This window comes from Perissodus microlepis, chromosome 11, assembly GCF_051167445.1.
Source record: "Perissodus microlepis isolate ML-2025 ecotype Zambia chromosome 11, ASM5116744v1, whole genome shotgun sequence".
Classification (NCBI taxonomy): domain Eukaryota; kingdom Metazoa; phylum Chordata; class Actinopteri; order Cichliformes; family Cichlidae; genus Perissodus; species Perissodus microlepis.
Window position 1 is genome coordinate 28,160,639 of NC_140471.1, and position 24,247 is coordinate 28,184,885.

A 24,247-nucleotide genomic window follows, 5' to 3' on the forward strand; every position below is an offset into this window, starting at 1 on the left:
TAAGTTCTAAATGCTCTTCTGGATCCAGGGCCTTGGTTTATGCATAGGATGGAAGGATTTCTCACACTTGTAGCAGCTTTTATAATCAATTATTAAAATGTCTCATCAAAAATATTGAAGATTACTAATGAACACTGTCACGGGTGTTAAAATGTCTAAAAAGTAAATAATTATAATATATTCATGGTTAAACAAAACTGAATGTGTATGCTTAACAGGATAAAGGAGCTATAAAAAGATATAACAATAACACAACAGACACATGTTCAGACTGACCTGGTACTTGGTGTGCCAGCAAAAGAAAAAAGCACAGCTGAGGCCATTTTTCCATGCTGCTGTTGTTCCCTGTTAAACTTGAGTGGTGAAATTATTTCTCAGGCACTCTTAAAGTCTGAAGGCTCGGTGAGCATTAAAATTTGATGGTGTCAGCTTTCTTTTTTTGTTTTGTTTTGCACTCTATGGTTAGAGGTGATAGTTCATTAATAGGTCATGCTTCAACACAAACCTGATCTCAGACACTGCTGGGGTGAAAAACTACATATGTCAGTGTCTTGGCAAACAAACAGGCACTTTGTCTGCACGTTGACAGGAAAGTGCAACGGTAAGCAATCTATCGTTAGTCTACAGGTTTTTGTTTCTCACACAGTATTTCTACGGCTCTCTAAAATATGTGTGTCAGTATTGAAGGAAAGAAAAGAAAAGAAATCCAACAGCACTTTGTAACCTGCATGTGAAGGTAACGAGCATGAGATTTCAGTCATGCAACAAATTTTCCCCTCTTGTCGAGGGCTTGAAGCGCACTAATATGTGTGTTATTACTCTTGTTTTGATTTTGTTTTTTGACTTTTTCCTCATGCGGTAGCTGATAAAAATGAATTTCCTCAGTGCTCTAATGAGCAGCAGTGTAATGAATTCATATCTGTGTCCTCCGAGGGAAGGAAACATGTAATGCTAGGTGAAATAATCATCATTAAAGCTGGAAAAGGGAGAGTTCAAAATATAAGTTCAAGCAGAGGGGAAAGGGCCTGCTTAAAACTTAATTAACCTAATCGAAATGTTAGAGGGTCAACTCTAAAAACCCCATCATTACAGCAACTTAAAGGAGCATTGCTTTGCTTTTCGTAAGTAAAGGAACATCAGAAATTGCAATGGATATGATTTGAATTTCAAATTAGACAGCCCAGCTCAGACGGCGAATTTGAAAGGCAGAAAGTTGGTGAGAAACTGCTTATTACTCAGTGATGCTCAACGCTGCGCTGCACATTGTAAAAACTTGAATATATTAGTCAAAGTGTCACCTTTGAGCTCCTACAGTTGATGAATGAGCTCACTTCTATAATGTATGCACTTTATACTTAGTTAGTGACTTATTTAATGTATTAGATTGCCAATTCTAAATTCTAATACTGGCTTCACCAGCTCTTTCTTTAAAAAGAAAAACTGCACTGTAAAATGTAATATTGTGTTTAATTAAAAATATTAAATAGGCTGAACTCAATTTTGATCAATTTGTTATTAGAACTCGATTTAAATAAGTTACCAGTACTTTTTATGCAAAAACGCTGATAAACTCAATTTATTTGAGTTGTCTTAACTTAGAAAAACTAAGTAAGGTGGAAGTTTTGCTTCTCAGTGCTGAAGGATGAAAGATGTGTTTTGAAAATGCCACGTGACTACCGTCCTCCTCCCTCTCGTCCGCATGTTCATGGTGCCAGCATTTGTTATGGAATATGTTGAGCAAACCTGGAGAAGCCTCAGCTCAAGAGATTATTGTCATTGCTGTGGATCTTTACCTGATACACTGACTTGGTGAGTAAATGTTTACTCTTATTTTGTGGCTTCTCTTAGTTTAGCACCAGGTTTATAATCTTGCTAACTAGTTAGTGTTAGCCTAGCATTGCTGCTGAGGCTGGGCTCATTTTACTTAAAAATTAACACCACAGCCTTAAAAACCTTACATAAAACTATGTCTGTGAAATTTTCTGTTGATTGTTTGAAATAAAAAAGTGAGATAAGAGCCCAGACAAAATTCTTCAGGAGGTGTAGCCGTTAGGGGTGGGGTGTCTTTTCAATCCATAGCCATAACTAACTAACTAATTATATATATATCATGTTTAACCTGAGTAGCAAAAGAGTGCAGGGGGGTTGAAAAGAATACGCCAGGAGTTAGCTGTGCTCCCGGACTCTATCGAGCCTTGACCTCCCGGTCAGCTATGGCGCTGGTGGATAACAGAGCTCTCCGAAAACGTGGAAGCACTTTTGCAAATATGTGATATTTTGATAAATTAAGTAGATATTTAAGCATTACACAGCTACATTCTCGGCTGAAAATATCTTAAAGGGTTATTTTGTGACCCAGAACGGGTAAACTGGGGAAAAGGAGGATCGCATTTGTCGGCAGGTTGTCGGAGCCTGTTCGTACTTGTAGCGCGGCAATGGCGGAGGCGCGCGGCTAAAAAACGTATTACTTTTTCTGGGTCACAAAATAAACTTTTAAGATATTTTCAGGCGAGAATGTAGCTGTGTAAAGTTCAAATAGCTGCTCGATTTATCAAGACATCACATATTTGCAAAAATGCTCCGATGTTTTCGGAGACGTCCATTTTTTTTTCATGCTTTGTGGCAGCTTTTGAACATCTGTGGCATCTATTAATGTCAAATCTAGCCTTTATTTAACAACATAAGCAAACTCTATGTTACAATAATTGCACAGCCATTAAGGATCAAATCAGTTTCTGAAAAATGTTCTGTTTTTTCTCCCTCTGCTTGCTTCTTACTGTCTTTGAGGCTCGGGACCAGCACTCCTGTTGTTGGACAGAAAGACATCAACTCAGTGGTAAATATTTTGGTTTTCCAATATATTAGCAACTGTCAGTGACATTTATATTAATCAGGCTGAACTTTAATCATACTTTAGATCAGCCTGTTTTACTTATTGTTTTATTTGTGCTTTGGTTTGGGGAAGTTGTTTCTTACTGATCTTTTCCTGTCTTCTGTTATTAGACTTGAGATATGACTGCACTATGCTGTTGCTGGTAACTCCAGTTAATTCTACAAGACACGCTGTGTAAGTAAACAAACAACAACAGTTTGGTCTGCATTTCTTGAAAGATCACATCCCCCAAACTTAGTTTAGAGGGTCTACACTGTATATAGTGAAGTCTGCAAATTTTCTAACAGCAAAATTTGTTTTGTTCCCAAATCATTTTGCACATCATTAGAATGAAAGTCATTGGCCATGTTTGCATAGCCCTTTTTAAAAGGATGCTTTCATGACATTATTGTGTGTTGGGTGGGGGTCAGGGCTATCCAGACTGACAATTGGGACATTGAATGTCACCTCTCCGGTGGTGAGGGGGGACATTGAATGTCACCTCTCCGGTGGGGAGGGAGCCTGAGATTGTCTAAATTGGAGTCTGTTTTATACCAAATGCAGAAAAAATGTTTTAAGAAAGCAATTAAGTTCATGTTCCAAAAAATATGATTGTTTGCTTGCAGGACACCAGGAGAGATGAGTCCTCCGTCACAGATGGTGTGGTCAGTGAAGCTGGTCGCCTGCAGGTTCAAGCTCATTGCATCTCCAACCCACATCCACTGCCACTGTACTTAAGGGAAGTTAAAGACTTTCTTCTGCACCTACATTTGGATCACCTCGATCCATGTTAGTCATTCAGGCAGAAAACAAATGTGTTGTTTAAATTAGAGACTGCACTTGTGACAGAACAACAAATATTTTATTTTGATTATATAAGTAATGTAAGTACAAAACAAACTTGTGGTAGGCCTAAACTTATTTTCAGAATAATTACATCTGAGACTTTGTTTCATTGTAAGATTATAACAGTGATGGCAATATAATTGTTTGTTGTTCAGCAGAACAGTGTCCAGTATGTTGGCTGTTATACTTTGTTGTGTTTGAAAATAAAAGTTCGGCTGATTTTAACATCATTACAAAAAGTGTTGTTAATTATTTTTAATCATATTCAGGTTACCACAAATTGTTTTTTCATTTAGTTGAACTTGAAATGTTTGTCAGTAGGTAAACAATTAGCACTGTACAGTCAGAAATATCAAGTTATTCTTAATACTGCAGACTTGCAATGTGTAAGTTGTCCTAACAGTCATCTTAAGTAAGCTTTACTTAGTGTTTTTGAGGCAACGAGTTTCCTCAATTTTTTTGAGTTCTGGGAACTAACAAGGCTGTACAGTGTACTCAAAATGAGTAAGTTGCCCTAACTTGGTCATCTTAAGTAAACTTGATCCAATTTTCTTGAGTTCTGGGAACAAATGAGCTTGTACAGAGTACTCAAAATAAATAAGTTGTTCTAATTTAGTCATTTTTAGCTAAGCTTTACTCAATTTTTTTGAGGCAACGAGTTTCCTCAATTTTTTTGAGTTCTGGGAACTAATTAGATTTTACAGTGTGACAAAAACTAAGCAGAAACTATATATGCATTTTTAAGCATAGAGTTACATGAAAACATACTGGATACATGTTGAAGACAACTTGATGGTTTTCCTCGCTGAAAAGATCAAAGGGAATGGTGCTTATATTGCTTTTTGAAAAGTAATTAGAACAGATTAGAGCCCCAACGCTATTATCATTTTTTTTTTTTTGATAATTCATTACTGAATATGTTAAGCTGCGTTCATATTGAAGATAAGAGCCTCAGATGATTGTCATTGACAAAGGGAGGACAAATGAAGAGTTTCCACCTGTGCATAAGTCTCTAATTTGTAGCTGCAAAATAGAAATTCCCTCCAACCACACTGCGACAGCCATAATTTCCATATTAATGGCTGGTAATTGCTACAGACCATTAAGTTATTACTCACTAATAACATTTGTATAATTTGCGGGAAAATGTGTCCCATCTAACCAGATATTCAGATAGCTTACTAAAAACAAACAATCAAACAAATAAAAAGGCCTCTGAGACAAACCTGCAAACGCAACAAAAACGGATGCTTCGTACTCAGCAGGAAGAAAAAAGCAAGCTGAAGCAAAACTTGTCTGACTTCACCTCCTTTCTAACCACAGGGGCCGACAGAGAGCCCCGCTTCCGGCGACAAACCACACAAAAAGTTCTGTTAAAAACAAAAATGATTTTTATTTATTTTTTTTTAATCTCCCTCCACTTGATATCATTTTTAACTCCACTTCATGGATTTTGAAAAAAAAAAATAGAAGGAAAGAAATACAAAAATAAATAAAAGCAGAAGAAAGGGAAAAGAAAAAAGACAACTTCAGCAAGTAAACGAATCAAAAAGAAGTATAATCATCGCTTCACAGCACTGAACATCTGTCAGGGTGGAAGACAAATGTTTTGTTCTTTTCATTCTGTCTCGTGTGCTTACATTGATAAGATCATGAAAAATGTAAGACACACTTGTAATTCAGGTGTGTAATCTGAACGAACCAAACAACCTGCCCTGTGGAGCTAAGAGAACGCACATATACGCACACAGATGCAGACATGCTGCATACTACTCGCGAAGGCTCTTAAATTACTCATGCTCACCGTGGAGCACAATGCACACTTGAACACTGACACTTGGGTACGCACACTTACATGCACACACACACACACCATTTATTTCAACAACAGCAGAGTGGGCAAACCTGGAGCACTGAGGGGTGGGAGAGCATTTCTAGAGGTTATCGCCACACAAAAAGAAATGAGGAAAGCAAGATTAAAAGAAACTGAGAGTCTGCAGAGAGAAAAAGAAGGCGAGATGGGTTCCACATTTGACACTAACCCAAGTGTGGTCATTCCTGCAATTATACACGGTGGACTCTCCAGGTAAAAGTTGTTATTACTTTCTAAATGAGACACTTTTCCATTACATTGCAGGGAAGGTTCCTGCAGTCTGAACGCTGTTATTTCCCTCTTGATGCACATAGCACTTGACCAGTGCCAACAATATATCATGCCGCGTATGCCAGCCTGTAGCTCATCTTTCACAAAACACTCGTGTATGGTGCATCTGTAACTTCACCACAGTCTGGCGTCCCCTCTGTTTCATAACTGCGGTATAAATCAGTACAAAAACACCAGTTGGTGCTGTCACTTGTGAAAGAAATCCAAGTTTCCCCTGTCAGTTCTCAGCACCACAACCAATATTTACCCCTCGGTTGACTGACAAGGAAAATGCCAGGCGTAGGATGGTAATTCAGAGAGGCCAAGTAATGGGACTCTTTCTATGCTGGAGATGGGAGGTGGGCGACTTAATGACTAGGGGAGACATGGTGGGCGAGATGCCTCCATTGTGTTGCACAGTCCATGCGAATGTTGCTTTTGCTCAACTGGCGGAGTGCAGCATGCTGTTAATTAGCCAGACGCTCCAGTTCTTAGAGGTGAGTGATTGACAAGGCTCCATCTGTGGCCACAGAGAGGAAGAGGGCGAACTGATCACTCTGTGGCCCAACATCTTCGCCACAAGCTGAGGTTTAAAATATAAACAAAACACCTAATCTATCTATCTATCTATCTATCTATCTATCTATCTATCTATCTATCTATCTATCTATCTATCTATCTATCTATCTATCTATCTATCTATCTATCTATCTATCTATCTATCTATCTATCTATCTATCTATCTATCTATCTCATGCTTTCACTTACCAATCCTGTGTACCAAGCTGTATACCAATGCATTTATTGGCTGTGCTAATGGAAAAGTACTAGGCCCTAATAGACTTGCAACATTGACTTTGCCCATGAGAACTGAATGAGCCTGTAGATATTTGGTAAACAATGGATAATTAGGATAATATACTGGAATTTGGCGTGCTTTGGAGTAAAGGACATGAGCAGGGGATTTAGCACAATGAAAATCATTCATATATAATTGTTAGTCTGTATAGCGTATCCCTCTGGTGCACTGACTCTAGTGTTGTCATGCCGTCAGTTTGTCACATTATCAAATTACAGCACACATAATGTCTTATTATTGTATTGCACACAACGACACCTTATAAGTGTGTATTATTATTACATATGCCTCTAGATATGGCTGCTGACACTGGCAACTGCAAAATCTCCATGTTATATCTCATCATTACTAATGAAATACAGCAGCACTACTGCACCCAATAAATTACACGTACAGTGTAGGAAGGCTCATTTTTTACAGTTTACAGTATTTTAGGTGGGAAAAGAAACAACAAATACCATCTTGGATAGACATGAAAAGAAAAACAAATGATTAATTCTTCATTCCCCAGATCTGAACCGCAGCCCTGAACACATAGTTTACTGAGCTGACATTACAACTTGCGCAAATAGTTTCAGAGACGGGCTTAAAATCAATGTGCAATTAGGGGTGTCTTGTATCAGGCATGATAAATTATGCTCTCTGTTCTAAGGCTGGTCTATAGACACTTGATCAATCCAGCTTCTGGGGACCTGGTAAGGCAAGCCAGGGAGAAATTGCTCTATTCCAAAGCCATTCAGTCGAATGTATTGATTAACCATTGCGTTCTGAATTGAAAGTCTGTCCGGGATCTGTGCTATGTAGCGAGGGTGTTTGCAGAAAGGCTGCAGCTGAAACAAAGAAAGAGGTACCTGCACACCTTATTTAGGCTAACATTTATTTCACTATTCAGTCTTGAAGTACAATTATGATTTTAATATTTCACTGCAACATTTCAGGAGTGATGTGCAGTATCTGTCCTTACACCCCAGCTTGGTGCTTAATTACCTGAATCCTTTTAGCAAACAGCACAGTGCTTTGAAATGTACTTCAAAGTCATTTTTAAATCCCCTGCTCTTAAAACAAATTTATAACTCTGTAAAAAAAACTGATGAAAAAAAAACCACAACTACAAACATAAAATCCATCAGATAAGATACTACTATATAATATACTGTAAAATGGCACTAGTTGCTAGTTCTGTGAGATGAGGTTTGTGAGAACAGTTTGAAGGCGCCACATTAAATAAAAAAAAGATTCTGTAAACAGATCATCACAACCTTCAGCTACAGGAGCCAATCAACACTTTCTCATCAGGGTGCAGTGAATGTAATTAGGGGCTCAGGAAACGTCTTGTTTATATATCTCTGTAAACTCATTGAACCCCAGTTGGGTGTTATTTATCCACTTGAAGTAGGCCAGGCTGTGTTTGTGATGAAGGCTATGTTAATTCTATTCATATTACATAGTGCAACCATAAATAGTGTGGTACACCTTCCCCTGGGAAAGACCACAGCTCTCATATTTGGAAATGCAATATGAGTGCCTGTCTGTCTTCTTTCCCTAAATGGAGAGCTCAGTCTGGTTAGTGTCATCCCATCTCCCTCTGGCTCTCAGCTTTTGGATTTACATTGTCAGGCTATCCTCCCACTGGTCCATGAGACCGGGTGCTCTCCCAACAGCCTCCTCATCCACCCTCAGATTGTTGCACCCAGAGGATCTGCTGTGTTCTTACTAACACTCTCTCCTTCTGTCACACTACAAGTGTGACTTGTTTACAGTACTGTGCAAAGGTTTTAACAGATGTGCTTTAGATGTTCTGATTGTTATCCATCACATACCAATCAGGATGGCTTCAGATGCAGCCAGAGTCGGAGAAAATCCCGTAAGAAAAGCTGTGACTCCCGCCGATTGCACATTTCAATGAGGTTACACAAAACGACAGCAGACACACAGGCCGCAGTTCATTTGATGTTAAGAACACTGCAAAAAGCGTGAACTGCTAGAGGAACTGGTGGGTCTTAAAAGCACACAGTGGTCTCGTGAATTATTCACTGTTTTTTTTAGTAATTTCTAATAACTAAAATTTGTATGATCAATAGAACACTTAAAACCTTTGCACAGCACCGCGCATACATCATGAGGCATGAAATTGTGTGCTTTTGCAGATTGTTTTTATACACATTCTCACAATCAGTTTAACCCACTCCACGGCAGGTGATATTCCCCGATTTCCCCCGCGTTTACCCTTTACCCACAGACCTCAACAAAACAGACTATTTGCTTGTTTTTCTTTTTCTTTTTTTTTTTTTTCAAAATCCATCCACACACAAATATTGACGTGCTTTTTCAAACCCACACTGAGAAACATGACAGTATGTTATTTTTTATCCACTTTTTTTTTCTTCTGTTTCTTTGTTTTTTTTTTTATGTTTTTCTTTTTTCTTCATCAAGGACAGATTATGTACATAGAGATGTTATACGCCACTGAAAAATCCAGCGGGACGCTTACATGGAACAAAAACGGTAAGTGATAAAACTAAAGACAAAAGCATAAGAGGCATGTAGATAGTGACAGGAGACAGGAAAAAATAAGAAACACTGACCAAATGACCTGCTCTTGTTCTTGAAATGGAACCCGTCGTTGTTTATGAAGCAACAAGATGCATGCACAACGGGCGTTTTGTCACGCAGACGACCCAAATACATTGCAGCGGGCAAGACTTTTGAGAACAACATGTATTGTAATGTTTTAGAATAAGGGCCATTTAAACAGAGCTTCACAATCATTTCAGAGTACTGTACACAATAAAAGTACAACAACAGACTTATTTGATTTACCTTGTTAATGGCAGATTTTCAGATATTACACCACAGCTTTAACCATGACTGACATCTCTTGCACAGTAGAATTAGGGGTTATTGCTGGCTTGAACCAAAAATTTGAGTAAAATAACAAATAAATAAAAGAAAAAAACACACACATTCAGACATTTGATTCAATATCGAGTAATTCCTCTTTCATGTCGGTGTAGTCAGGGCTCAGCCAGGGAGATGTTCAGGCTCGTTATGGCAAATTTGCATATAGTCTCTGCATGTGAGTGGAACAGTGCTTTAGGAGAGAAAAGGGCTCTGCCATATTGAAATATATGCCTTCCTGCCACTGTTTGTGCCGTGTGGGGGAAGTGGCTGGATAATTGTGCCATGGGGGTTTGGTAGTGCCCGTGCCTGCATGTCACAGGTACACAGTGGATGGAGTACTGGTGCACCAAGGTGAGGTTGTCCTTGAAGAGGATTCCTGTCAGTTGCAGGGCTGAGCTTGATTTATAGGGGCCATAACTGGGTAGCAGGAAGGACAGGTGGAGCCCGGACTCCTTCACTTAGCCAGCCACAGGTAATGGCTAATTACATCTTTATCTCAGTGCGGTCTGGCAGAACTAGGAATGACTTACAGCCATGACCAGAGGATGACATTTATCTAGCTGGTCAAAACAGAGAAAGACACACTATGATAAGTGGAGGAATGTGCAGTAAATGTGTGTGTGAGATGCAGCTAACAGCATGACAAAAAGAGTCAAATACATAAACTGTTACAAATTATAAATTACAATATCATTCATAGCTTCTGGAGCTGGTTGAAATGATCCCTCAGAGTGTTTCAAATGTGTCTTTAAAAAGCTTGTCATGGTAAAATAGAGCACGTCACTTTGAAAACTTTACACCTTTTTTTTGTAGTTTTGTTTTTTCGTTGTACTTGTTCAATGTGTGTGAGTAAAGTACAAAAGAACTCTTTTTTCCCCACGCACGACTCTTTACCATCAGATTTTGTTCGTTTTTTTTTCTCACATGGAATTACTATTCATAGTTATTCAAATACTTATTAACATCATCATCGTCATCATCTGTAGTATTATTAACACCAAAAAAGTAAAAGCAGGTAACCTTGCAGAGAAAAACAGACACAGTGCAGGGAAGGAGGGAGAAGAAGGGGAGGAGGGAGGGAAGGAAGGGAGTGTAGAGGGAGTATGGACTCACAACAGGAACATCTCTAACCGGTACATGCTATCAACAAGCGACAAAGAGGATGGAGCCTCAGCTTTTGAAACAGAAGATATTGTTGTCAGTGGACAGTCTCTTGCTGCTTCAGAACACTGGAGCGTAGTCGAGGCTTCTGGGAGATGTTGTTCTTCCCGAGGCAACTTGAAGTCACCAGCATGGCCTCTGTACTGCATATATTTACACTGGGTGGGAAGCGTAGGGAGGGAGGGAGGGAGGAGGAGACATAGAGCAGAGAACACTACAGCGATGCGAGGGGGGACTAGACAGAGCACGCTGAACAGAGGGGTAGTCGGGTAGCTAAAAAGGTTTGGGTAGTGAGCGAGTCTACATGCGAAACCTTAATATAAACTCCCCAAATTACATAGAGGGGTAGTTAAGACTGACGCCATCACCACCCAGCCATTTTTTTAAAATACATTTTGACATCATTCATAGCAGTTTATCTGCTACACAGTTAAAAATAAAAAAAAAACATACGCGTATGTGTGTGTGAGTATGTAAGGTGTGAGATCAAAGGGTGACAATTCACACGGCCACCAACTGGACAATTTTTAAAAAGGTCACATGACCGCCAGTGCCATATCATAATGCATCATTATCATCATATAATTTCATTAAATATCCACCGTAACATTGTGATTTCACGTATAATTTCCATAAGGCAAACATTGTAGGTCAGTCAATAGTCTATGTATTATATTACATAAATGATCTTCCGCTTGTTAGATAATCTATTTTGTTGTTGATCACTAACACAATTATCTTTAATATACACTCTCTATTAACATCAGCCCAGGGGTAATAATGGGAAAAACAAAGAGGCTAAGTACCAAGTCAGAGAAATCTGCAAGGCATTCTGGGAAACAAAAGGAAAGACTGTATGTGTGTGAGGGAGAAAGAGTGAGAGAAAGAGATAATGAGTGTGAGCTGACCTTAAAATTCAATTGAGGGAGCTGGGTGGGGGTGGGGGATTGGGCGGGTGGGGTGAGGTGATGGGGGAGTTTTGTGTTTGATGCAATGATTCAATGGCTCCTGGAATAATGCATATTCTTTTTGTTCACAGTGATGGGTTCGCAATTAAAGAATTTCATTTCCGTTTTCCTTCCGTTGAGTGGGAGAGAGGGCGGGGAGGGAGAGGTGGGGTGCTCAGGGACGTTTCCAGGTGGAGTTTGATCATTACACCTTCAGCAGAAGAGCAGCAGAGAGGGAAACCCAAACGCACACGATGACACTTATCCCTGCGTGTAAACCGGTCCCTCGCCCCTGTAGGGCCCCCGGTCCTGAACAGAGAGAATGGAAAGAAGAGGAGAGGGGAGGACAGGGGGGCAGCGGGGAAGCGCATTGTTAAAAACACAAAGAACGCTACAACCACCGGTAGAAATGAGGCGTCTATTTCTGTGACAGCCTGTATAAATTTTTAAACATATTACAGTTAATTAACAGAATTAATTCTGATACTCTGGCATAATTACTGTAAACAATGTGTTGTACATTAGGGAAATGGTGTTTCTTGAAATATGAACTACATTTCCTATTTTCTAAGTGCTAGGAAAAGGCGGGGGGGGGGGGGGGTATTTGTTTTTGTGATGAAACAGCCGAGCTTTTGGTCTCATTTGATATCACTGTGTACTTAGTAGGGAAATGGTAATCAGCATGTAGTACTGTGCAAAAGTTTTGATCCACCCCTCTGACCCCTACCTGGCCATTTTCAGGAGAATGTTTTTTTTTTGTTGTTGTTTTTTTGTTAAGCCACCTGTGAGCACTGACCTCTGAACCATTCAAGCACAACTAAAGCTGCCTAACTGTGTCTTTAGGCACTTTGTTAGTAGCAGCCTGTTGATAAAGCATAATGTGTTCCTCTTTATGTAGTTCAAAGTTTTAGACAACATAGATCGAAAGACATAAAATAGTATTTTTGCACTAACAAGGTGATTAACAAAGAGCTATTAAGTAAAATCTTGATATAGTGTGCAGTGTGTTCTTAAAAAATCTGAGGAAACTGGAAAAGTAGAGGACAAAAGGGCAAGTGACTGAACAGTAACTGAGAGCCACGTCCTCAAGAACTAGGAAAAATCCATCAAAGACTCGACATACAAAATGAGAGAATGTTTGGTTGAAATATCTACACAGGAAGTGAGTTCAAAACGCACCGTTAGCCAGTGGTGTTGGAGAGCTTGTGAAAGCTGATGGAATTACGAACACTAAAAAGGACCATCAGATTTTGAGCAAACATGTAATCCATCTTGAAAGTGTCTGATTTTCAGCGTGGCAATGATACCAAACACACTGGCAAAAGAGTAAAAGAATCCCTGGATAGAAAACACACAATCGAGTACTATCAGTTGTGGACCTTGACGTTCCTGAAGGGTCATTTTCACAGAGAATGGAATAAAAAGCAGCCAACATCCAAAGAAGAGCTTTGAATGTCCTTCAAGAAGCTTGGAGAACTGTTCTTTAAGACTACTTAAAGAAATGACAAAAAAACTTGCTTAAGAGAATTCAGGCTGTGTTTAAAAGTAAAGGTGGTTTTACCAAATACTGACTTTCAAGGTTGTTAGAATTTTACTCTAACAATCTAGTACGTGCCTTATATACTGTATTCACATTTCTATTTGCATGTTTCAGTAAATCACTGCACCTTTTCTGTATTTTTTATAATTTGGTAAATTATAAAAAAAGATAAGGGGTGGGTTAATTTTAAAAGAAAGTAACGCTATTAAACCAGCATTTAATATATTCAAATGACACTGAAAAGCCAGAAATGGATGCACGTTTCGCCTGATTCTGACATGTCATAACATTCATAATGAAAGGGGCATTTGAAATGAAATTTAGCAATTATTAATATTACCAGTTTGACATATCCAAATAATCACCATGAGATCTAAATTATTACATTTCTTAATTTAGCAACACAAATATACTCAGTGTCAAGTTACAACCCATGAAAAGCTTGCATGAAACATGTTCAGGGTTGACATATTAAATGTAAATAACATTCATCACGCTTCACTCCATTTAGCCTGTCAAACAGCGAAACAGTGCAACACTGCTGGCGCTGGAAACCCACACAACGTGTGACCCAGATAAATTATTCATTTTTACACCTGTGTGGTAAAAGCAAGGGGAAAAAAGGCTATTGTGAAACTTAAGAAAGTTAAAGTGGTTCATCTGAAGTTGCAAAGCCATTAAATGCTGGAGTGATAACCTAAAACTGGATTAATAGTACAGGGACAGGCTAAGCAGGAGTTCTGTTGTTGGTCCTCCAGGGTGTGTTTTGATTTATAATTTAGTCAGATTCCATCCACAGGTATCACCTCTGTGCTGCTAGGCACATGTGTTGTTTATGATAAGGTGGGCCTGAGATGGGATGTGTAGTCCTATTTTAGAGATGGATCTATGGAGCTTACATGCTGAACCACTATAGATACAGCATAACCTTATTAAAAGAGTTTAGGAACAGTCATGAATAAAAGTTAATACAGCAGCTTATTCAATGTAACTCAGCATACCATCAAGAATATGGTACTTGCAGTAAGGCATTGCATAATGCTTGAATGGGCAACTGTAAGAACCCTTAATTAACCCACTCTTGTGCTTTTATGTAGTCTACTAGGTTTCAAAAATCTAACCTGGTGGCTTATAAAGTATCAGTGTGAAGTGAAACCTAGTACAGACTGCCAATGGTCTCAGTAATGGACTCATTGGTAGGGGGTAATTATGATAATATGCCAATTTTGATGTGATAGTGGTTGTTGATGTTAAAATGCTGCATGTGGCACCTTTAAATGCTGAAACAATCTGTATGAAAGCAGGGAAAGAAAGTCAGGGAAGGCAATGACAGTGAGGGACAGGGTATGAATAGAAATGCCACAAAGGTATCCGATTATGCTGCGATTTTCTGTGCCCGGTCCAGAACAGAAAGGAGTTTGTTGTGTTCTAATGATGGCAGGAGGAGATTAGGAAGGAAAAAGGAGGCAGAAGGACAGATGATGGAGAGATAGGCTGACAGAAGTGGCAGCGGTGGTGGAAAAAGAGAGCAGGAAGATATATGGGTCTGACGGAGGAGTGAGTCATTGAAGGGAGACTGGCCGAGATAATGGGCACAGGAATGAAAGAAGAAAGGGGATAGATGAAGGACTCACTTAAGATGGTAATGCTGAATGCACCAAAGGGGGGGTGGGAGGTGTCGGGAAATGGAAGGGTAGGAAATCGCTCATTGGGGACGGTTAATGTGAATTGGGCTCCGAGAGAAATGACAACTTCTTGGGTAACGGGACAGAGTCGAGCGACAATCTGTGTGTGTGCGTGCAGACGGGAATGTGTACGGACGAGAGACGGAGAGTTTGAAGGAACTCGGGGAAGAGAGATGGTAATATACGCAAGCAAAGCTTTAATGGGGCGGAGAATAACGAAAATGGGAAGAGGGAGGCAGGAAAAGGCTGTGAAAATGCTGTGCTGTGTGCAGAGCGTAAACAGAGTGGGCAAAGAGGGAAAAACAGTATGTCATTGCATATAATTTTGTGGTAGTGGGTCATGCGTGTTTCAAGTCTTGCACGATGATTGATGTCAAACGTAAGTGTATTTTTGAAATCTCTTTGCATACATATACCCTGCTGTGTGCTGAAGCCCCTGCATTTAGGTAGTCGTGTGTGATAACTTACTAAACAGCAGCATACTGGCGTTGGAAGCCCCCAGACGGTTTGAGGCAAAGCAGGTGTAGTTGCCAAAATGTTTCTCTGTCACATTAGTGAATAGCAACAGCGAGCGTGTCTTCTCATTTTTGATCCTTAGGGTGTTGTCACTCTCTACCGGCCTGGGTAGCCATCGTGCAGTAACAAAAGCAAAGGGAGAAAGTAGAAAGGAAAGACAAGAAAATTGGTGACAGAAAATAACATCACACTCGAGTCAGTGTGAACAAGAAACTTTTTGCTCAGAGAGACGAATGTGCAAAATAGCCCTCATCTCTATGTTCTGTCTCACCTTGTAGTCTCAGCCCATAAATAACTGATACCTCCTATTGGGGCCTATTATACTCTATTAACAACTCTCTCTGGCTAGCAAAGCCTTGTCTAAGTACTTCTGTGTCGTGCTTCGCCTGATGCCAAATCACCCTGACTCCTCTACGCTCTCTGGGACCTTTTACAAACTTGGAGGGGCAGTTTATGTGTCTGTAATATAGAGGAAATATGTTGCCAACAAGCTAATATTTCTCTGGAGATGGCAATATATACATGATTATCTCAGATATATACTAATGCCAGAGGTTAGGTACATCAGCAGCAGCCAAAACCACATCTACAGTAAATGACTGAAAAATGAATTCTCTGTCTGAAAATGTTCAATTTGGACCATTCTCTTATGAGAATAAAGACACAAAATTACCCAAATTTTATGAATAATGTTTCCTTGTTCTGGGGGTTTTAAAACAAAAATGCAAAAGAAGATGAATACGTTATTGAGTTTTAAATGGCTAAATCTGTTTTCTTTCTCCCCCCTCTTCTCTAACCTGCTGCGCACTGGATGGATTTTAATAATCCTCAAGTCACATTTTAATTATTGCATTTTTTTTGTTACTGTTTATCGACAGATGGTTAAAAAAAACAGTGGTTTGGCTGTGGCTTATACTTACTCCCTCTAACCAGACAAACTGTTACTTTTGTGGCGCTGCACTGAGTTGTCAACCAATCAAATCAATGCCACAAAACATGAGTTAATGACACCTGCAAGTTGTTTGCTTAACGTAACCACTTGGGGAAAAGCATTTTCTATAAAGCTTCAACTCATGTATATATATATAAAAAAGGATATTTTAAATGTGGATCATAGATCATATGTAAAAGATGGAGATGAGCAACCATGAGTTTACCCACTCGTGTGTGGGCTAAGGTTGTGAAACAGGACATGACTAAATCTGCATGAGAGCTGGAGTTCCCCTCAGGCATTTGCAGCCAACGCTAGCGATGTCTTTCTAGCTTGATAAGCAGGGCGCACCTGTAATTCACTGTGATATTAAATGGAATGCTGATTTGGCGAGCAAATATCAGGCTTCAAACAGGTACACCTGCCTCAACCAGTGTATACGTGATCTTCGCCCAGTCTGCCTATTCCGTGTAGAACAGTACCAAATGTTATAACTGAAAGATTCAGGAGGCTTAATAGCACACAAATTGGCACCTAAATTGACAGTGTTCTCACCTATGATCATCCCTGTACCACTCAAAGGAGGCTGGCGGGACTGCCATGGCTTCACAGCGCAAGATGGCTGTCTTCCCCAAATGGGCTGGCATGTTTTTCATGTCTGTGATCATGGGAGGGTCTGGTAGAGAAGGATAGGAGAAAACACAAACAGAGAGACTGGAATGAGTAATGTGTATACATTTAGCTTCACTTCAACCAAAAAGGCAGGTCTAGCCACAAGGTTAAAAAGCACCTGCAGAGAACAAATTTAAAATGTATACATAATAAAGCATCTTAATCATTAACATATATTATTAATACATCACTGTGGACATGGAGTTCATTTTGTGCAGCGCACAGGTGGGATACTTACAGTTGACTGTGACTATGACCTTACGCTGGTCTGGAGGGGCCACACCATTGTTGGTGATACATTCGTAGTCCTGCGCCTGCTGCCTTGTGATCTCTGTGATCTCCAGGAACTCCCCCTCACGCAACGTCCCATCTATTAGGTAGAAGTCAAAGGTCACTAAAAATCATATGCAAGGTGATGCAGGCAACAGATTTAAGCTTTTTTAGCTGAGGCTAATGTCATTTAAGAGGCCAAGATGCACATATTAAATGACAACATATAATGCATTATTCAAGAACATTTTCAAGAAGTGAAGTTGGGCTGACCTTGGTTACTACTTAAGTTGTGGTTAACACATTCGCCCTACATGTGAAAGACTCACAGTTTGAGATCAAGATGAGACACAAAAACAGCCTCAGGGGGTCAAAACCAAGCGCTCGGCCCAAGCTTGGATAAATGGGAGGTCTGTATCAGGAAGGGCACCTGGTGTGAAATCTGACCCCATGGCAAATAAAGGAACAGCTGAATGTACATTCTTTTATTATCAATACTCAAATGGCAACTTCCTCATGTATTTATTGTTTATCGCAATTTAGAAATATTAATTTGGATTATAGAAAAACCTTAAATAGTTAACAATGCCACAATACAGTGCATGATGATACTTATTATGAGCATTATGGTGTGTATAATTACGAAAAAAATATTATAATTCAATTTTTATCTCCTGGCCCAAATGCTCATTTCTTCAGTTGATGTTTTCGCACATGCAAAGTAAGTAAACACAATGTGACAGCAGTGACTCTTTTACTACTTTTATAGTGTCGGGGGAAATTGTAAGCTTTGCTTTCTAAGTGTTGGACACACTGGGGGGGGGACTGCTCATTCACCACATTACGCGGCGAGCAAGAATATTTGGCGGTTATTTGATGTTGACAAACTCCCAGGTGAACAAAAAAACAAATTAGTCAGTCTCACACTTTCAGTCTTTTTCCTTGGGCGACAAAACAGCCACAGAATCTCTTCAGAGAGGAGAGTCGAGGGGACAGGCTACAAGTTATTGCTCCTTCATGTGAGGGAATGGATGCTGTGGGTGTTATTGGTTCGACAGTGGAAAAGAGAGCGAGGGAGAAAGAGTGCAAGGAGAAGAAGAATGATAGCGAGTGTGCACCCCCTCCTCCTGTAAGCACAGCAGCCAGCTGTCTCGCAGCCTCCGAAACCATTAGGCCTTTTTTTTTTGCCTTTACCCCATTAAAGAAGTCAGACTGTGGAACACGACATAATATATAATCTCACCACTAACAAGGAAATCCAGCTCTTAAATTGCTGCACACTTTCCCCTTTCAAAGCCCCCACCCAGTTCCCAAAACACACAAACCAAGCCACTGTCAATCAGCAGACCTTTACTTCCCTTAACAAACACACAAACAGCTCCTGAGTACGTTTGAGAGGAACACCAACGCAAACACGCACACATAAAAAAGACGCTAAACGCCACGATTATTCCTGTCAGAGATTAGCGTGGCGGTTCTAATTGAAGATTATACTGGAGGATTATTAGTGCGGCTACTGAGCTGGAGACGATTATTTGCAGCTGCTGCAGCAGAGGCTGAGCAGCGAGCGACAACCGCCGTGATGGCTGCTTGTGCCACCCGGGTGAGCTGTGGTTGATGGGGTGGGGTGGGTGAGATGTTATTCACTCATTCGATTAGTCTAATAAATATTGCTCTCTTGTGACATCTCTGTCAAGCAGGCAGAGCACCCAGCTTTGCAAGGAGGAGGGAGCCGTGGCAGCGTAGAGGGAAGAAGGAGAAGAGATAGAATCAGACAACTAACACTGGAGAAATTACACACGAGGCTGTTACAGGTGACGAAAGAAATCAAAAGGACAAAGCAAAGAATAAAAAAACCCGAGAGCAATCGAGTTATAAATTGAGAATTACAGACACAGAGTGTGGTAATTTGACAGCGATACCGTGTAAGAGACTGAAAGAGATACACAGATGTACAGATAAAGAAAAAAGGAGAGAAATGGCAACATAACGAGAGAAACAGTGACAGATGTCAGGTTGGTTATTTGATATTAGGTTTTTTTCATGGACTTTTCATCCATAGCATCTATGTATGATGTAATATCGCAAAGCAGTCCTTGCACTCTCCCTTTATTCCCCTCCCTCTCCATCCCCTGAGATCTCTGGACCTGCATTGCACACCTCTCTCCACTTTGGTGGGAGATCATATCTGAGCGGAGCCGGCCCTTGGCACTCCCACAATGGTCTGTAAAATACAGCTCCATGAACCACTTATGGCTTTTGAAGGAGCCTGACTCCTGACCACCAGAGATAGTTGGATTGCACCTTGGAAGAGGCAGGGTTTGTGAATAAGGGGGGGGGGGAGGATCAAGAGTTCTGGCCCGCAACAGTGAACTATTTCCCCGGCAGCACTTTGAGCTTGACTAGACTACCAGGGCACTTGATTTCTCGGCTCCTCTTATCCATTTCCATTACAAAAACTACAGTCAAGGCAGAGTGGTCTGATGTGAGGTTAAAACAGAGATGGGAGGGCAGTCTAACAAATGATAAAACCAGTCATTCTGGTAGCATACAGCAGCTGTAATGTGTGTCAATTGATCTAAATGATACAGTAGAATTTCAAGGCCAGTGCACCCCAGTGCTTTACACGTGTATGACTAAAATTCCTCAAGAACGCTTCAAATTGTTTTTCCCATGTTTTTTCGGATCTGTCAAATGTTGCTTGATCAGTACTGGACTTAAATTTCAAGCTCCTTTTTGATCGTGGGATGTAAAAACAAAGGACAACCTATTAACATTTGCTACATTTCACAGTTCCCAGGTCTTTTGGGGGACTCATTAAATATTTGGAAGCAATTTTTTAAAGTTTTACTGTGTTTAGAATGAACAAATGTGCTCATAGCTGGGAAAGTATTATGATTTGAGGAAATAGATTAACAGATTGTTAAATCAAGATATAACGCAGTCCAAGTCTTGCACGTTAACACAAATCCATAAACATTTGTTTATGAAAGCACAGTGTTCGACATATATGCTTAGTGGAAACACTTCACAGTTGAAAAAATAAAGGTGTTTCTGGGAACACTGTTTGACCACCTGTTGACTGGAAGCCATCAGACTTCTTTCCTCCTTTCCAGTTACCTAATTTCCCCACCCACCTGCACACATGCTCCTTATTCCCAAATTACATGTGCATGATAAATTGTACTCAGTATTCAGTGTTCTTGCCAACATACACAGATCATCTGACAGTCATCTATCATCTAGTCATCTATCCTTTATTGTGCCCATATAGTGTTTAAGCCTGTCGCCCATTTGGATTTGTTTCCCTCTGCTTACCGCCTTCCTGTTGCCAGCCTTCGAACTGAATTGGAGCCAAACAAACCATATTTTAATTATGATGGCACTGCTGTTGAGTTTAGCATCCCAGCCCATAGAACACCTACCAGAAATATCAAAGCCCAATCTACTGCCATCAACTGTAACTAACCTATTTATATATTCTATAAGCATACGCAACCATTATACTTATCATCCTGTCCGAGAGTTTTAGTTGGCACCAAAAGAATATCACCTTCCTTCCACAGCCATAAGCATCTATTCTAAGACTGAGTTACTGCAGGGTTTAATGGATGGTACGTCAAATGATAAGCCTGGGCTGTGCTGGTGTATTTAACTGGATAAGACAAAATGCCTGTATGCCTCTGTGTGGGTCAACTGATGGATGCCAGAGAGAGTGAATGGGTGCAAAAGATTGTATCTGTGCTTCTGGTGAAGATGAAGGAGACGGCGCCTGCAAATAACAGCGCCAAGCGGTATTACTATCTGTATGTGAATAAGGAGTCTGGTAGCTGCAGACAGGACGCAAAGGGGTCAAAGACTTTTAGCATATCCCCCTCATCCCCCTCACCTTTCGGGTGGTTCTCCTCCTCCTATTCTACCACGTCTTGGTGTACTGCATACGCATTTTCTGCTCAACTTTCAACTCCTCTTCTCACCGCCCCTCCCTGCAGTTTCTCTATGCAGTCTCTGAGTAATGGGGACAGATGGCCGGCAGCTTCTTGCTGTTTCTTTGGGCTCGACCCCCCTCCTTTCTCTACCACCCCTGGTCCTCTGCAACTGATGGCTTGGTTGCAGAGGCTCCTACGGAATAGCAATGTGGGCCCTATCTCTTTCTCTGCAAGCAGAGGGGTTATAGGGGGGTGGGGAAGCAGTTTGAGTTGGTGGGGTGGTTAGAGAGGGAGGATTATTGCTGAGAGAGGAGAAATGCTGTAGACTTTCAAGAGAGGACAACTGCACAGAGTTTGTGATGTGAGGTTGTGTGCGTGTTTGCTGCAGGTGTGCATTCATGCATGCTTTCCTTTTCTCCTCTATATTTTGTGTGTCTGTGGGTGTGTGTGATCACTCCTGGGTTTGTCCCTCCCTGAGGTACTGTAGTGTACTGTGTAGGTTCATAAGCACTAACTGTACAGCGAAGGACATACTGTTCACAGCATGATAACCCAGTCACAAACAGAAAGAGAGAAGGAACAGGCCTCTGGGTAAGCCCAAAGCTGTCTGTAAGTGCAGCACTACAGTAGGTTGTGCATTTATCGGCAGTATAATTACATCCTGTTCAGTAGTTGTTCACATGGACCTATTTATTACTGCTGCTTGCTACTGCATTTGATCTGTGTTGCTACAGCTGTACTCAGGCTACAAGTTAGCCAATTCTGTTGTGTGAAAAAAAGTCTGCAAAAAAGTGCTGAAACCAACAATAAAAAATGAAAAACTGTAAAATAATGATCCTTATTGCTTCGTAGCTTCCTGTTATATTCATCTGTCAGTTGCAAAGGATATTATGAAACTTTCTAGCACACATGCTGATATTATAAACAAGAAAGTTCAATTCTGATAATTCACCCATTGTCACAGAGCTCCTACGCTTCCAGTTTATCCCACAAAACAGAAACAGCAAGAAAATAAATTAACATCCCAACCTTTTCTCTGAAAACAAACAGCTGAAACTCTGAGTCATAGCACAGTGGTATATTCAGTACATAGCAATTTTCTTTATGTGTCAAACAGATGAGACAGAAACTACAAATTGCAATTTGGCAAAAAAGTAAAAGACCAAAAAATGAACTCTTCAATCTCTAGAGACCACGTAAAGGTTATTTGCTTGACTTTGGACATCGCCGATGATGAAGACGGGAGCTCACATGGAATAATGCTGCGCTGATTAGATCAAATGGACTGACTGACTTCATCTATCAAGATGCGCTTCCTGACCACCCTGAACAAGCTCCAATTCCTCACACCAGAAGAGGTTTAAAATAGCTGATTTGGTGCCAAAAGTGGCTGTTGGCGTCACGATGCTGGTTGACAAGGTGGATGAAGACAGATGCTGATGATTATGGGCGGCGCGGTGGGGATAATTACGTATAATGTGTGGTTATTTGGGACAAAACATTGGGACATGGAGAAATGCGGGAGTATGAATTTAAGATGGGGACAAACTAAACAGCTGGGTTTAAGAATGATGACACAGAAGCCAGGGATAAAGACGTGAACATGAGCTGAATGCTGATAAGCTTATAGGCTGGGAGAAAAAAAAGGCTTTAACAGGCGAATGAGTGTCAGGGATGAATGTAAAGGCAGGGAGATAAAGGTGAAGCTGTGAACATTAGATCTCTGTATGTTAAGGCAAGCAAGCACGAAGGGGTAGCTTACATTTCTGTTCTTTCCAGGTGACAGTGGGCTCAGGCCGGCCGACTGCCAGACAATAGAGGTTTACATTCTCTCCCTCGTTCACTGACACATTTTTTGAGATGTTGACGATTCTGGCTGGCACTGAAAAACAGGATCGCACCATTAAAATATGACCTCGAAATACATTATTGATAAGGTACAGCTTTACATCCTATTAAGGTGTTTAACATATGATGCAAATCTCTGCAGCTTAGACAGACACACAATCCGCTGATTAATGATCTATGCTTGAGTGTTTACTGAACTGTGCAACAATATTCTCCCTTCATTCCATTGCAGCAATCCTAAATTCCTGCAAATGGATATTACCATTTCCCTCTCTTGACACTAACTCTAGTTTTGTCTTGAAAAAGAAAGGGCACTTGCAAAAGTGGTATTGGAGGAATTTTTACTTCTACTGTTTCAGTGAGTATGACCACCCCTGAAAACCATTTTGGCCCTAACTCAAAGTGTTGGGGATGCTGTGCATGTAGTTAGTTTGATAACGAGGTGGCCCTTGAATTTAAATAGCCCATTATCATTGTTTTTAATGAGCCTGGCTCTGAGATTGCTTTTTTGTGAGACATCTACTGAAGATACTTTTCTCTATCTTGCTGGAGCTGAATACTTGCAGCAATAAAGTACAGATTGGAGTGGTGGTAAAGCTGCTCCTGCTTGATACACTGACTTGAGGGTGTAATTATTTTGTGTGTTATCAAGCAAGGGTGGGAAATGTGGGCGACTTGGAATTGAGCATTTAATTGGGTATATATGGTCATCTGTGCCAAGCTTTGGACCCTGCAGACAAGAGTGTTACTTGGCTGCAGTGTGATGAGAAATCTCCAGCAAAGCAGATGACATTGTCTCTGCCACCTGTGAGCTTTGAGCCAGACCTCGTGTTTTTATCCCTGTAATTTTTACCTAATATATCCTATTAAAAGTTTTTGGTCTCAATCTGCCGGTGATGTATGGCTACATTTTGCACTCCGTAGCCCCAAAATATGCATACAATCTGACACATGCAGGGGGAAAAGGTCTTAGATCCATCCTCCAGGCAGTCCTGCATCGATACATCATGTCACTAAGGATCAGTCACACACTCACTCACTTAGCTGCTGACTTGATGACTGAGCTCCAGTCGAGGTCCAGTACTGTCAGTTATTTAGTCAGGCACTTGGACAGCCTCCTGTGTACC

The 24,247-nt window shown here is 40.5% G+C and overlaps 1 protein-coding gene across 1 annotated transcript in view; it reads right to left on the reverse strand.

Moving 5' to 3' along the window:
• Positions 1-5,086: 5,086 nt before the first annotated feature.
• The window catches only part of iglon5 (IgLON family member 5), a 119,332-nt gene continuing 100,171 nt past the window's right edge, over positions 5,087-24,247 (reverse strand). The window contains exons 4-8 of the mRNA XM_084943853.1: positions 23,035-23,154; positions 17,312-17,443; positions 16,957-17,077; positions 15,423-15,574; positions 5,087-12,038 (exon numbers count right to left, since the gene is read on the reverse strand). Coding sequence (XP_084799979.1) covers positions 11,935-12,038; positions 15,423-15,574; positions 16,957-17,077; positions 17,312-17,443; positions 23,035-23,154 — 629 coding nt within the window. The 3' untranslated portion in view covers positions 5,087-11,934. The remainder of the gene's footprint in view (positions 12,039-15,422; positions 15,575-16,956; positions 17,078-17,311; positions 17,444-23,034; positions 23,155-24,247) is intronic.